The following is a 15202-nucleotide window of genomic DNA, read 5'->3' as shown; positions in this document are numbered from 1 at the left end:
GTAAAATAATAATAATAATACTAATTTAAATAATATACTGTAATATAATAATCATATCATATATAATATAATAATTTATATAATATACTGTAATATAATATAATCATTTATATAATATGTGTGTGTGTGTGTATATATATATATATATATATATATATATATATATATATATATATATATATATAAAATTTAGCCTTTAATGTAAAAGTGTAATTTAATATTACAAAGAGTAATATGTCATATAATGTAATGTAATATAATATATTATATAATGTAATATAATATAAAATAATAATTTATATAAAATACTGTAATATAATAAATAATATAGCCTATAATGTACTAAAATGTAATAATTTATTTAATATACTGTAATATAATATAGTATAATATATAATTAAATATAATACAATAATGTATATAATATAGTATAATATAATAAATATCATACAATAGCCTATAATATAATATGTAATGCAATTATAATATATAATGTATAGTATAATATAATATAGGCCTGTCATATAATGCAACATAATATAGTAAAATATATTTGTATATTTATATCCAAAGTGACGTTCCCAAAATGCAAAATATTGTGAAATCACAACGGTAGGTGGCGGTGTGCGCTGTAAAAGAGGAACAAGAAGACGTAGGAGCAGCAGCAGCGTGTGTGGCATTTCCGGAAACAGAGAGGGTTAGAACGGGAGCGCGCATGGGTTATTTTTGAACATGGCTCAGTCAAACTCGCTAAAAGCGAGTGTTCCGGCGTATTTAAAAGAGGCACAGCTGATTAAACAAGGCGCAGAGGCCCGTGTCTATCGAGCTACGTTTTTGGGACGGCCCGTGGTTATTAAAGAGAGATTTACAAAATTATATCGCCATCCTGAAGTCGATGAGAAACTGACGCGCCGCAGAACCACGCAGGAGGTGCGATCCATACTGCGCTGCAGGAGAGCAGGTGAGTGCACTAGATAGGGCACCAGATCCAGGAGAGCTGGTGAGTGCACTAGATAGGGCACCAGATCCAGGAGAGCAGGTCAGTGCACTAGATAGGGCACCAGATCCAGGAGAGCAGGTGAGTGCACTATAGGGCACCAGATCCAGGCGAACAAGCCAGTGCAGTAGATAGGGAACCAGATACAGGAGAGCAGGTCAGTGCACTAGATAGGGCACCAGATCCAGGCGAACAGGCCAGTGCAGTAGATAGGGAACCAGATACAGGAGAGCAGGTCAGTGCACTAGATAGGGCACCAGATCCAGGAGAGCAGGTGAGTGCACTAGATAGGGCACTAGATTCAGGAGAGCAGGTGAGTGCACTAGATAGGGCACCAGATCCAGGAGAGCAGGTCAGTGCAGTAGATAGGGCACCAGATCCAGGAGAGCAGGTCAGTGCACTAAATAGGACACTAGATCCAGGAGAGCAGGTCAGCGCACTAGATAGGGCACCAGATCCAGGAGAGCAGGTCCGCGCACTAGATAGGGCACCAGATCCAAGAGAGCAGGTCAGCGCACTAGATAGGGCACCAGATCCAAGAGAGCAGGTCAGCGCACTAGATAGGGCACCAGATCCAGGAGAGTAGGTGAGTGCACTAGACAGGGCACCAGATCCAAGAGAGCAGGTAAGTGCACTAGATAGGGCACCAGATCCAGGAGAGCAGGTCAGCGCACTAGATAGGGCACCAGATCCAGAAGAGCAGGTGAGTGCACTAGACAGGGCACCAGATCCAAGAGAGCAGGTGAGTGCACTAGATAGGGCACCAGATCCAGAAGAGCAGGTCAGTGCACTTGATAGGGCACCAGATCCAGAAGAGCAGGTCAGTGCACTAGATAGGGCACCAGATCCAGAAGAGCAGGTCAGTGCACTAGATAGGGCACCAGATCCAGGAGAGTAGGCGAGTGCACTAGACAGGGCACCAGATCCAAGAGAGCAGGTAAGTGCACTAGATAAGGCACCAGATCCAGGAGAGCAGGTCAGTGCACTAGATAGGGCACCAGATCCAGGGGAGTAGGTGAGTGCACTAGATAGGGCACCAGATACAGGTGCCAGATCATGTGATTTTATTTTATTTTAAAGTCACTCCTACGTCTCAATCAATCTCCTACGTCTTTTAAACGTCTCAATTCATTAAAGGTGCAGGAAGCGATATCTGAGAAACACTAGCAATGTTTCCATCCACCTCTTTTTTAATATTTCATCATTTATATAAAAAAAAATGCTGGAATTAAGCACCAAAATGCAAAGAAATTCAAAAAATGTGCATATTTGATCGGTTAAAGGGTTAGTTCACCCAAAAATGAAAATTAAGTCATTAATTACTCACCCCCATGCTGTACCAACCCCGTAAGACCTTCGTTCGTCTTCGGAACACAAATGAAGATATTTTTGATTAAATTTGAGAGCTGTATAACTACCACATTGGCTCCTAAAGGACTGGCTCTTGACGGCCCAGAAAGTCAATGAAGAAAATGTTTAAATATCCCAAGTGACTACCGTGGCTCAACTATATGTTTATCAAGCGACGCGAATACTTTTTGTGCGAAAAAACAAACAAAAATAACGAGTTTATTCGACTATTTCTTTTCTTCCTTGTAGGCCAGAACGAGACTTCCTTATAGATTTCCACGACGCATGCGCGAGATTTGCGATCTGCTCATACCAGCTTCACTACTTCAGATCGCAAATCTCGCGCATGCGTCGTGGAAATCTATAAGGAAGTCTCGTTCTGGCCTACAAGGAAGAAAAGAAATAGTCGAATAAACTCGTTATTTTTGTTTGTTTTTTCGCACAAAAAGTATTCGCGTCGCTTGATAAACATATAGTTGAGCCACGGTAGTCACTTGGGATATTTAAACATTTTCTTCATTGACTTTTTGGGCCGTCAAGAGCCAGTCCTTTAGGAGCCAATGTGGTAGTTATACAGCTCTCAAATTTAATCAAAAATATCTTCATTTGTGTTCCGAAGACGAACGAAGGTCTTACGGGGTTGGTACAGCATGGGGGTGAGTAATTAATGACTTAATTTTCATTTTTGGGTGAACTAACCCTTTAAACACGGTTAGATGGGATAGACTAATTAAATCTAAACCGTGTTGGTTTCCTTTGTCCCAGGTATCAACGCGCCTGTCGTGTACTTTGTTGACTACACCACTCACTGCATTTTCCTGGAGGATATTGTCCACTCCGTGTCGGTGCGAGACCACATCGCATCAGAGCAAACCCCACAGCACCTCCAGGCTCTAGCGGTCAAGATCGGCCAAGTCCTGGCTCAGATGCACGATGAAGACGTCATCCACGGGGATCTCACCACCTCCAACATGCTTCTGATCCCCGGAGACGAACACCAACACGTTCACCTGGTTCTGATCGACTTCGGCTTGAGTTACATTTCTGCTCTCCCGGAAGATAAAGGAGTTGACCTGTATGTGTTGGAGAAAGCCTTTCTCAGCACTCACCCCAAAACAGAGACTTTGTTTGAGGAACTTCTGAAAAGTTACTCGGCTTCGTCCAAAAAGTCCTCTGCGGTCATCAAGAAGCTGGACGAGGTTCGGTTGAGAGGACGGAAGAGGTCTATGGTCGGATAAAATACATGTTAGTGCCACACAAGTTTTATTTTTACAAGCTTTTGCTGTTGGAAATGAAAAGTTCATATAAATGTAAAGATGACCACAAGTTCTTGATTCATAAATAGAGCCTTAAATTAAGACCTTTACACATGGAAAGCCTTTAAATTTTTTTTTGAAAATGTGTTTATAAGGAATTTTGGTGAAGATTAGTCATGTTTTTCTTACAGTAGTGTTAAATATAGATAATAATATAATGCAATAATTGTTAAAAAACGACAGCTGTATATTTTGAACCCCACTAAAAAATACTTTCAAAATCAGCTTCTCAACAGGTTCATGCTTCCTATAAAATTTGTGTAAATGTAACCAATAAAGAACTGGATTCAAATGTGTACTGTGTGTTGAAATCAATAATATGCAGTTTTTGGTATAAAAACTTAACAAATGTTCATAATGTCCAAATATTTGTTGATAATGAGAAGCACACACTGTACATGATCACTCATTTTCAATTTAATTAATCTCTAAATTTAAAAGTCTATATTTAAAATTGATCATTGGAAATACACTGTTAAATGTACTAATGTTAATACTCTACATTGTACTTATGATACAAGAATTCCCCTGGTTGTACAAAAAAGCTTATTCATATACAAAACATATTTGCATCCTCAAAGAAAATTTAGCAGTTTCTGTACAAAACATGCAGTAAAATATACAAAAATAAAAAGCGCAGTCCATTTAGCCTGACCAATAGAAATAAAAAAATACTTAATAGTAAAAAAAATAAAATAAATACGAATTCCCCATAATAATAATAATAAAAAAAAACTAAAGCAGTAAGCGGAGATGAATAATAAATAGGTAATTGTGATTTTTTTATCCCACAATTTACCCTGGAAATACCATTTTATATCTCACAAATTCAGATTTTTTTCTCAGAATTGTAAGACATAAACTCGCAGTTGAGAATTATAAAGCCTTTTCCCCACACAATTGCAAGTAATTTGAAATATTAACAAGTTATAAAGTCCATATTGCGAGGTATAAACTTATAGGAAAAAACTAATCTAACAATTCTGACATTTTCTCAAAATTGTAAATTTACATCTCACAATTCTGTTTTAATAATTTGCAATTGTGAGAGAAAAGATGTTATTGCAATTACCTATTTTATTTTTTATTGCGCACAGAAACGACCTTCCATAGCACAGCAAAATAGCAAAATGGTCCAAAAACAATCAAACTAATAAATTAAAACGTCCATAAATTAAACGTATAAAAACAAATAAAAAAGTTCTGAAAGGACCCAATCTGCTTGCAATCGCGTCATTTCTATAGGGCACAGCTGATTGGTTCCTGCTGTATCAGCAGCCAATGAGCTCTCTGCTCAACATTCAAATACCTGGTCAGCATTTGCTGTGGAAGTTGCAGTGTGTTTTCAGAAACCATACTATGGCAAGCCGTTTTAACTTTTATTCATTTCCAGGATATGAATTCTTGATATCAACAATTGTATTTTCACTAGTGAAATATCACCATAGGCTGCCAAGTGTTCAAAACCAAGTGTTGATATCTTGAATTGATTTCTTACTAGTTGAAATTCTAATTTCACATATCAGAAATATATTTACTAAATAATTATTACTAGTAAAAACCTTTCTTTTTGATATCAAGTATTCAATTGTTACTAGTTGAAATGTCTATTCTTGATATCCACAATTGAATTGCTACTAACAATGTTCATTTTTGATATCAATAATTAAATTTTTACTAGTGACAATGTTCATTTCTGAAATCATGAATGGGATTGTTACTAGTAAGAAAGCCATTTTACATATCTGAAATAAAATTGATATCATAAATACATTTTCACATATCAAAAATGATCATTTTTACTAGTACCAATTGAATTGTTCATATCAAGAATAGACATTTCAACTAGTGACAATTTAATTATTGATAACAGGAATTCACATTTTTACTAGTAACAATGTAATTATTGATATCAAAAATGATATTTCTACTAGTAAAAAAAAATCAATTCTTGATATCAACAATTTATTTTGAATGGCAGCCTATGGTGACATTTCACTAGTGAAAATAGAATTACAGATATCAACAATTAAAGGAGTAGTTCACTTTTCAAAAAACTTTTGCTGATAATTTACTCACCCCCATGTCATCCAAGATGTCCATGTCTTTCTTTCTTCAGTTGAAAAGAAATTAAGGTTTTTGATGAAAACATTCCAGGATTTTTCTCCTTATAATGGACTTCAATGGGAACCAAACGGTTCAAGGTCCAAAAGACAGTTTCAGTGCAAACTGTTCAAAGAGCTTTAAACGACACCAGACGATGAATAAGGGTCTTATCAAGTGAAACGATCGCTCATTTAATAAATAAATAACAACGTTTATGTTTCATAAGCTCAAATGCTCGCCTTGCTCTGTTCTGTGACGCACGTTTGTGACTCTCCTGTTCGAACTCGTTCATCAAAATGAATGAATCTTTTTCCGAGTCAATTCGTTCGAGCAACGCGAGCATTTGTGCTTATAAAACTTAAACTTAAAAAATGAGCGATCGTTTCGCTTGATAAGACTCTTATTCATCATCTGGAATCGTTTAAACCCCTTTGAACAGTTTGCACTGAAACTGTCTTTTGGACCTTGAACCGTTTGGTTCCCATTGAAGTCCATTATATGGAGAAAAATCCTGGAATGTTTTCATCAAAAACCTTAATTTCTTTTCGACTGAAGAAAGAAAGACATGGACATCTTGGATGACATGGGGGTGAGTAAATTATCAGCAAAAGTTTTTTCAAAAGTAAACTACTCCTTTAAATTCTTGATATCAAGAATTCATATCCTGGAAATGACTAAATGCACAAACGGCTTGCCATAACCCTCCACCTGTGTAGATCTGCTACGGGTCATTCATGTTCTCTATATTGTACAACATCAGCATGTCAGTACACACTCTCTCACAGCAGTGTGTTGTGTGTGTATTAACAATAGCAAGTCCCGAACAGCAGATCTACTCCGCCAAGACCAAACATGTTAACATTGTCAGATCCATTACCATGCTAAACACACATATTCATAATAGCATTAGACATTGCTCTATGTGAAGTCTCTGTTGGTGAGAATCATAGGAGCCACCAGAGTCCAGGTGTATAATGTGAGACAGACCCAACTGGAGGAGATTCTCACCCACACGGCTGGCCACGTGCTCCTCATGGCACTGTAGTCTGCATCCGGACTGGGGGACGACAACAACATCAATCATCACTCGGTACAACTATATGAAACGCCAGATATTGTGTGTGTGTTTTAGTTGTTGCACTGCCGTCACACACACCTGTACCAGTTGGTGAGGGTCATCATGATGTAAAGAGACGCCAGGAACAGCATGAAGTGAAAGAAAGCGTAGCTGTACTGAACAGTGTCTCTTTCATTGTCCTCCACGTGTAATGGTGTTGAAGCCTTTTCTATCTCAGGACGTCCTGAGCCGCTATCATCCACGACGCTGGTGTCTTTAGCTGCTAAGGTCAGTTTATTGACTTGACTGGTATTGGAAGAGCGTATACTGCCAAGAAAACAACAAAACAAATGAGGCTCTTTATGATGACATAAGCATTGCAACTCTAATATGGCCCATCTGGATGCTTAAGAGAGCATAGAAGTAAAATTTCCTGATCATTTACTCAACCACACGTCATCCAAGAAGTTTGTGTCTTTCTTTCTTGAGTCGAAATGAAATTTATTTTGTGCAATTACACCTGTAGCAATAGCAGACCACAACCATCCAATCAATTCCTCACAGACAAAATCAAGTCCCGCCCTTCATTTATTCTTGTTCCAGAAGCGTTTCACTTGGACATACGACACAAAGAGAAAAAAAGACTTGGGATTTCTGTTAGTGAAATAAAGAATAGTCTTTATTTCAATGCATTTTTTAGGGAAAATTGCTAATTGTTAAGGGGAAAAAGTGTAAGGGTGCCAACATTTTTGTCCATGACTGTATAAATCCAACTAAAAAACGATGTACCTTGAATACAAAATGCAGAGAACAAAAATGGCCAGTCCGACGATGCTTTGAGCGTCCCACCACCGCAGGTATGGGGCCGACGGCACAGCTTCCTCGATGTCGATGATGATGACGGCAGTCTGGTTCTCGATCTCCAGCGGGGCGACTGTGGACGACGTGATCTGCTGGATGATGCTGAACAGATTCGGGTTGCATGTGCGGTCTGGAGGTGAGGGATGGACACAAAGCATTGGAAATAAACTGAAATACGTTTTTTTTTTTTTTTCAAGCTTATCTTCTTGTTAGGTCGTGACATCAAAAATACTGTTTCCTGGTCCAATCCTCAACAAACTTAACAGTCTTTTATGAGCACTATTTATATATATATATATATGATATATATGAGAAGTGGTTTTCAAACAGTTTACCTGGATAAATAAAGGTTAAATAAAAATAAATAAATAAATATATACAGGTGAAACTCGAAAAATTAGAGTATCGTGCAAAAGTTCATTTATTTCAGTAATTTAACTTAAAAGGTGAAACTAATATATTATATAGACTCATTATTACATGGAAAGTGAGATACCTTCAACCATTTATTTGCTATAATTGTATTTTTTTTTTATTATTATTATTTTTTTTTAATTTTTAAAGCCATAATAATCGAAATTATAACAAATAAAGGCTTGAAATATCTCACTTGGCATGTAATGAGTCTATATAATATATTAGTTTCACCTTTTAAGTTCAATTACTGAAATAAATTAACTTTTGCATGATATTCTAATTTTTCGAGTTTCACCTGTATATTAATATATATATATACACATACATCATACACATTTAAGATGCAAAACTCACTATGTGCACTGTGGTCTCTAGGATCATGGCGTCCCCGACACCAATATTTTAACGTTTCCTAAAAAAAATTAATGTATAAAAACCTTAAAAATTTAATGAAGCTGCTAACCTGGTTCATTGGTCATGGCTGACCAGGTAAGGTACATGGTGTATAAAGTCATAATCGATGACTGGAGAAGACCGGATCTGGGCTGGTAATCCTAGAATCACACACACACACACACAATTAAATTAAATGAATCATCAGGAAAAAAATAATGAGCTTGAAGTATAGTTGTAATTTCAAGGGAGATTTATATGGCTGGTTCAAACTAGCAAAAAACATTTATTTATAAACATTTAAATTAATAAACATTATAAATAATAAACATTTGTGTTTTATAAAAATGCAATTTTAACAGTAACTACCTGAATTCTGGGCAGGACAGACAGAGCTGAAGCTGTGACACATATTGACATGTTGAAGGTGATGAAGAACTTGTTGAGCACGCATCCCTCGGGCCGAGTGTAGATGTTATAGCAGAGAACGGCAGCCGTGAAGGACAAAATATAGTTCAGTCCTGTTACCGACAGCAAGGCTAGAAGCAAGGGTCATAAAATTACTCAAACTTACATTATATGACAAAATATTCAGCCATGTTGAATAAAAATCTATACGTGTGTAACATGACCCACCTATATACCACCTCTTTGTGTTTTCTTTTTCCATTTTATCAACCCAGGACTCATTCCACGAGTGGGCAAAGTCAATCAGCAAAACCAGTTGAATGAGAATAAAGCAAAACGCTCCACAGCTTCCCACAATAAACCACACTAACAAAAGAGACAGAAATGAACACAACCAAAATGAGCTACGAGTTATGAAGGCCTTGAAAAACATGCTCAGCTTTTGGCCATTCAACTAAACTAAAACAAAATCAATACGTAAGAAGATGTGATGCATTATATTGTTTTTACCACAGGGATGCTTTTAGGAATGACATTAAAATCTAAGCAACAGCAATTTATGAAATATGCCAATACTCAATAATAAACAGAAAATCATCCCCTAAATAATATCATTTTTATTTTTATTGGTTTGTCTTTGACATAAGGGTGAATAATTGATGACAGAATGTACATTTTTGGCTGAATAACGAAAGGTCAACATCAAAACTAATGATTTACACAAACACTTTATCCTAATAATTAACATGTAATCTCAAAGTCTGCTTTTTTACAGACTCTAGGACTCAAAAACAGAAACAAGGGGGAAATATCTGATATAATTTAGTTCACTTTTAAAAAAACAAACTTTTGCTGATAATTTGCTCACCCCCATGTCATCCAAGATGTCCACGTCTTTCTTTCTTCAGTCGAAAAGAAATTAAGGTTTTTGATGAAAACATTCCAGGATATTCTCCATATAATGGACTTCATTGGGAACCAAATGGTTTAAGGTCCAAATGAGAGTTTCAGTGCAGCTTCAAAGGGCTTTAAACGACACCAGACGATGAATATGGGTCTTATCTAGGACCCTTCGAGTCATGATTCGAAAAAAGATTTGTTCATTCATTTTGATGAACGAGTTTGAACAGGAGAGTCACGAACACGCATCAAAGAACAGAGCAAGGCGAGCATTTGTGCTTATAAAACTTAAAATGTGTTATTTATTTTTGAAATGAGCGATCATTTCACTTGATAAGACCCTTATTCATCGTCTGGTGTCGTTTAAAGCCCTTTGAAGCTGCACTGAAACTCTCATTTGGACCTTGAACCGTTTGATTCCCATTGAAGTCCAATTATATGGAGAAAATCCTGGAATGTTTTCATCAAAAACCTTAATTTCTTTTTGACTGAAGAAAGAAAGACATGGACATCTTGGATGACATGGGGGTGAGTAAATTATTACGTTTTTTCAAAAGTGAACTACTCCTTTCATATAGCCGTGTATAAATTAGCCGTTTAACAAATTGACTATTGTACAATCCGATTTATAAAATAAGTTGCATTCTTACTTCGGGTAAAAGGCTCGTCTGGAATATAAAAGGCACCAACAGTGACGGCAATCATGACTGCAATCTTGAAAAACCAGAACCTGATGAAATATAGAGAAGTGTTCAGATATGGCTTCATAACATGGCAAAATGCTAGTTTTAAAGCTGCAAACTGTGGATTACATGTATTGGAAATTCTAGTTTCTAATCAGGAAAGGGACAGTTGTAATTTGGGTCCATATCTCAACGGACTAACCCATTGTGGATTGCAGCTCTGGGATCTCGGCTGTTCTTCACATTGATCATGAGCAGAGAGAAGGTGAGAAAGAAGAAACTCATGCCACAGCAGACCCGGTACACAGCCTTATAACCAACAAAAATCTCACATTGGACATTGGCCTCCATTCCTGGTATACTGGAGCCTGTTCCTCCATTACAAAAACCAGGGATCTAAGAATGAAGACGTGAAAAGATGAAGTTAGTATTTTTGTCTTAAAGAGGCCATATTACACCCTCTTTCAAAGTCTTGACTTTTGTTTTGGGGCTCTACTAAAATCAATTATTTTATTATTTTCCATAGATTCTCCATTGTTGCAGCTCCTCTCTTTCCAGTAACACTGACTCTGGGGTGCGTTTCCCAAAATCATCATTAGCCAACTACACTACACTCACCTAAAGGATTATTAGGAACACCATACTAATAGTGTGTTTGACCCCCTTTCGCCTTGATTCTACGTGGCATTGATTCAACAAGGTGCTGAAAGCATTCTTTAGAAATGTTGGCCCATATTGATAGGAAAGCATGTTGCAGTTGATGGAGATTTGTGGGATGCACATCCAGGGCACGAAGCTCCCGTTCCACCACATGCCAAAGATGCTCTATTGGGTTGAGATCTGGTGACTGTGGCGGCCATTTTAGTACAGTCAACTCATTGACATGTTCAAGAAACCAATTTAAAATGATTCGAGATTTGTGACATGGTGCATTATCCTGCTGGAAGTAGCCATCAGAGGATGGGGACATGGTGGCCATAAAGGGATGGACATGGTCAGAAACAATGCTCAGGTAGGCCGTGGCATTTAAACGATGCCCAATTGGCACTAAGGGGCCTAAAGTGTGCCAAGAAAACATCCCCACACCATTACACCACCACCACCAGCCTGCACAGTGGGAACAAGGCATGATGGATCCATGTTCTCATTCTGTTTACGCCAAATTCTGACTCTACCAACAGAAATCAAGACTCATCAGACCAGGCAAGTTGAGGCAACATTTTTCCAGTTTCCCGAAAACATATTTCCAACAAACATTCGCAAACAGCATCACAAAGTTGTGTGTTTGGAACAACAGCTCTCGGCCCGTGGTTAGAAACAGTTTCTAGTTTGCATGACATGTGGACTATATTAATACTTATCTTAAACCAAATAAGCAAGTTGGCATTAAGTACAATTTATGTCTTTTATTTCAAAGAATACAAATGTTATTTACATCTTTTAGTTCGTCAAGAGTCGTTTTTGAATGGTGCGCATGTGCGAACGTGCTCTAGTAGTGAATGAATCTGAAAAATAAAGCAAAACAACTGAGAATATTTTGTAATAGTATTTGTAATTTATAGCAAAAGTCTGGAATTAATTTGATCTCAAACAGATTCATTAAAAGTAGTTATAACTTATTACTCCACCACCTGCGTGATATCATTAACCAACGTGGTTGAACGGCTAATTTACGACAATACGGTTTTGGAAAACAGCTAGTTGATTTTTTCATGATGCATCATACTATGGTAAAGTAGCGAGCTACGTAGTTGTACAGGAAACGCACCCCTGTTTAGTTCCTGTCTCAATGAAGCCCCTCCTTCTGAAAAGCACAGATGTGCTCTGATTGGTCGGCTGGAGCACTGCGCTGTGATTGGTCAAGCGTTTCGAGTGTGTTTGGGAAATGTCCCGCCCCTTTCCATAACCCCCAGTTTAACACACTAAATATGGTGCGTCCAAAATCGGAAGATCCAAATCGGAAGACAGACGTTGCCTAGCAACATGCCCCCTTTCCTCGGATTTCTCCTCTCGGACGTCGGACAACCGCGAGGACACCGAGCAAGAATTCCGTTTCGGAATTCAAGATGGCTGCACCCTGTGTGACTTGAATGTTTTATGAATTGTTTTCATTGTTTTTGAACCGCTTTCGTACTTTAAATGACGATTATAATCACTCGTATTACTGCGCCCCCTGTAGGTATGGGAATCGGTTGTTGTGAGTGCAATTACTAACGTTGCTAGAGTTTCTAACAGATGAGTAACATGAAAAACATGAAATAAAGTAAACATTTTCAAGTTCAAATGGCTGCGTTTTGATAAGTTGTAGTCATAAGTGCCTGGTACTCGGCCAGTGCTACCATAACAACAGCTTTCCTGGTGGCGTCCATTTTTTTCTCCGACTCGGATGCGCAAAACATTATAGAACGCTTGAAGTGTGGACATGATGTGACGTCAAATCCGAGGTCCGACTCGGTTCGTTGGCTGTAATAGAACGCACCATAACTAACTCAACCAGGCCCCACCCCTTTATTCTCTGTATGAAATATTTAAATGAGGAATATTGTGACGTGTTCAGTCCCTGAAGAAAACTCAAGACTACTATAGAGGCGTTTCAGAATTCAGAAACAGTGACACTGAGAATAACTCCCGTTGGAGGGACTTTTTAATGCTCAAACAGCAACTTTACACTCTAAAGAAAAACATAAAAAAGCATAAAAGAAGTTCTTCAACTTTCATTGTCGAAATCAACCACAAAATAATAGAAGTTGTTTATCCTCTTTATCTCAGCATATAAGAGACTTAAATCTTGTTGTGTCTGGTTAATGAATTCATTAATGTAATGAGCCCTTGTCAGTTTCCATTACTTGAGTTATTTGATTATTTCTAATCCTACTAATGCTTCATTCTTACTCTTTTAAGTTGTTGTTCAACACCAGGCGACAGCATCACACAGGCAATGATGGTGCCGAGCAGAAGGATGAAGGCATACATGATTCGGGTCACAATGGAGTTCTTGATCTGTGGGCAACATTGACACCTTAGGCATGCTGCACAGTTGCAAAGGCAAGAAACCTGCAAAGAAAAGAAAAAAAGACAGAGAAAGTCAGCCATACAAAGCCAACATTTTAATTATTGTTTATGTCGACAGTTCAAAGAGACCATAAATGTGTTCTGGAAAGAAGAACATTATGAAAATGAATTCATATGAAAGTGCAATTCAACTGTCCAGCTGCCTGAGACAACAAACAACGTCAGACTTTACTTAAATAATTATTTAATCGGCTAATACATCCAATACTAATAGGATGACTTAGTGTTTGCAATGTCAGCGATCACCATCAAATCTTTATTACGAGAAGATTCTGATATGTAATAGAAAATTACTCAGATTCAAACTAATTTGTACTTGAACGATCAGACAAGTTTTGATATAAAGTATGAACAAATATGTACACAACACGTTTGTTCATCCTGTATATATCAACACCTGTCATTAACTGATTAACTCTCTGCAGATATAAAAAAGGGGGATACTTGAACTTGATTTGTCTTGACAGCACTTGCACACAGGATATGGAATTGATGGACGTTAATATTGAGAAGTTAATGTTATTAAGACGTGAGCAGGAGGTTTAACACTGTTTATTAATTAGACACTAAGATTTAAAACAGCTGATGTGAGATATGATCTGATATGAGCTCAGTAAACAACTTAATACTACAGTCACCTTGAGAAGTCATGTGCACAACACACCACCATCTGTGTGTAAAAATAATCTGTGGTAAACATCTTTAATGATATTCTTAAGAATTAAGCACTGTAATAATGAAATAATAATTGAGGAATGTTTAATAATAGCCCAAAAGCACAAAAACGGTTTTTATACATTGTTCATTAAACCTGTTGCGTGTGACAGTTTAGCTGGACGACGTTCTGTCAGTTTGTAATGAAAACATTTTAAAGTAACATTCCCATGATGTTACCAAAATTATACAAATGAATGTTCCCTTAACGTGTGTATAACCAAGAAAAAACGTTTATAAAACATTTCATAAACTGAATATGTTTAATGTTCATTAAAATAACGTTTTCATAACGTAATGTGAATGCCGACCTGACACCGTGTCGCGCGCAGTTGACTGTCAGACGAAACAATAACAGGACTAATCCAGTTAAGCGCGAGCGTTAGAAACGGATTTTCTTGACCTTTCCTGCTTTCATTACACATGAATTAAATTCATTTGACTCATGGACATTCATTATATTACCAACCGAATAAAAGCAAATCAACTTACTTACCCAAATGGTCCTCAGCACAAAACACATAGCTTAACAACAAAACCAAGAGTCTTCAAGAGACACAATGTCACTGATCTCCTGTTAAACTAAGAGAATCATTTCAGAATAACAACTAAACCAATAAAAACAGAAATTAATATATCATTCTGGCAGAAATTAATGTAGACATCAGATGCGCCTGTGTTTGAGTTCTGGAATGACAGGTGGAAAATCCACCACGTGACCAAACATCATTAATATTAATTAGGCTTCGTGACGTCTACCTAACAGCCCTTACTGATTTGCTGAAAGAGAGACGGACTCTGAAAAGCTAACTTGAAATATACTACATAAGCGAATGATTAGCCCACGGCCATATGAATTATTATATGTGTCTGAATGATAAAATATGAATGAGAGAATGTTTCTGTTTTACGTTACTAAAATGATTTC

The 15202-nt window shown here is 37.2% G+C and overlaps 2 protein-coding genes across 3 annotated transcripts; one reads left to right on the top strand and one right to left on the bottom strand.

The window, feature by feature from the left end:
* Positions 1 to 657: 657 nt before the first annotated feature.
* On the top strand, positions 658 to 3959 carry tp53rk (TP53 regulating kinase). Its single transcript, XM_039663397.2, has 2 exons — positions 658 to 961; positions 3113 to 3959. The coding sequence occupies exons 1-2, from the start codon at positions 733 to 735 to the stop codon at positions 3583 to 3585; spliced, it is 702 nt and encodes a 233-aa protein (XP_039519331.2). The 5' UTR covers positions 658 to 732; the 3' UTR covers positions 3586 to 3959.
* A 2446-nt stretch (positions 3960 to 6405) lies between these two features.
* On the bottom strand, positions 6406 to 15152 carry serinc3 (serine incorporator 3). Of its 2 annotated transcripts, XM_039663336.2 has the most exons (10): positions 14771 to 15152; positions 13381 to 13542; positions 10691 to 10884; positions 10456 to 10535; positions 9134 to 9271; positions 8867 to 9036; positions 8568 to 8658; positions 7616 to 7817; positions 6926 to 7153; positions 6406 to 6826 (listed from the first exon to the last, which is right to left on the bottom strand). In XM_039663336.2, exons 1-10 carry the CDS (start codon positions 14795 to 14797, stop codon positions 6688 to 6690), a joined length of 1431 nt encoding a protein of 476 aa, XP_039519270.2. In that variant the 5' UTR covers positions 14798 to 15152; the 3' UTR covers positions 6406 to 6687. The 2 variants fall into 2 exon arrangements, with proteins under 2 accessions (XP_039519270.2, XP_088980991.1); XM_089124865.1 differs by lacking the exon at positions 14771 to 15152 and having other exon boundaries at positions 13381 to 13946.
* Positions 15153 to 15202: the final 50 nt, after the last annotated feature.

Source organism: Pimephales promelas, chromosome 21 (genome assembly GCF_988280905.1).
Source record: "Pimephales promelas chromosome 21, fPimPro1.hap1.1, whole genome shotgun sequence".
In the NCBI taxonomy this organism is placed as follows: Eukaryota; Metazoa; Chordata; class Actinopteri; order Cypriniformes; family Leuciscidae; genus Pimephales; species Pimephales promelas.
The sequence above is the reverse complement of the archived record's forward strand: the minus strand, read 5'-3'. Positions and strand labels throughout refer to the sequence as shown.

Coding starts and splice junctions, on each gene's coding strand:
- serinc3 (XM_089124865.1), bottom strand. CDS start 13,581: ATGGCTGACTTTCTCTGTCTTTTTTTCTTTTCTTTGCAGGTTTCTTGC. Junction 10,536..10,690: donor AGAGCTGCAATCCACAATGG/GTTAGTCCGTTG, acceptor ATATTTCATCAG/GTTCTGGTTTTTCAAGATTG. Junction 9,037..9,133: donor CACAAAGAGGTGGTATATAG/GTGGGTCATGTT, acceptor CCTTGCTTCTAG/CCTTGCTGTCGGTAACAGGA.
- tp53rk (XM_039663397.2), top strand. CDS start 733: ATGGCTCAGTCAAACTCGCTAAAAGCGAGTGTTCCGGCGTATTTAAAA. Junction 962..3,112: donor ACTGCGCTGCAGGAGAGCAG/GTGAGTGCACTA, acceptor CCTTTGTCCCAG/GTATCAACGCGCCTGTCGTG.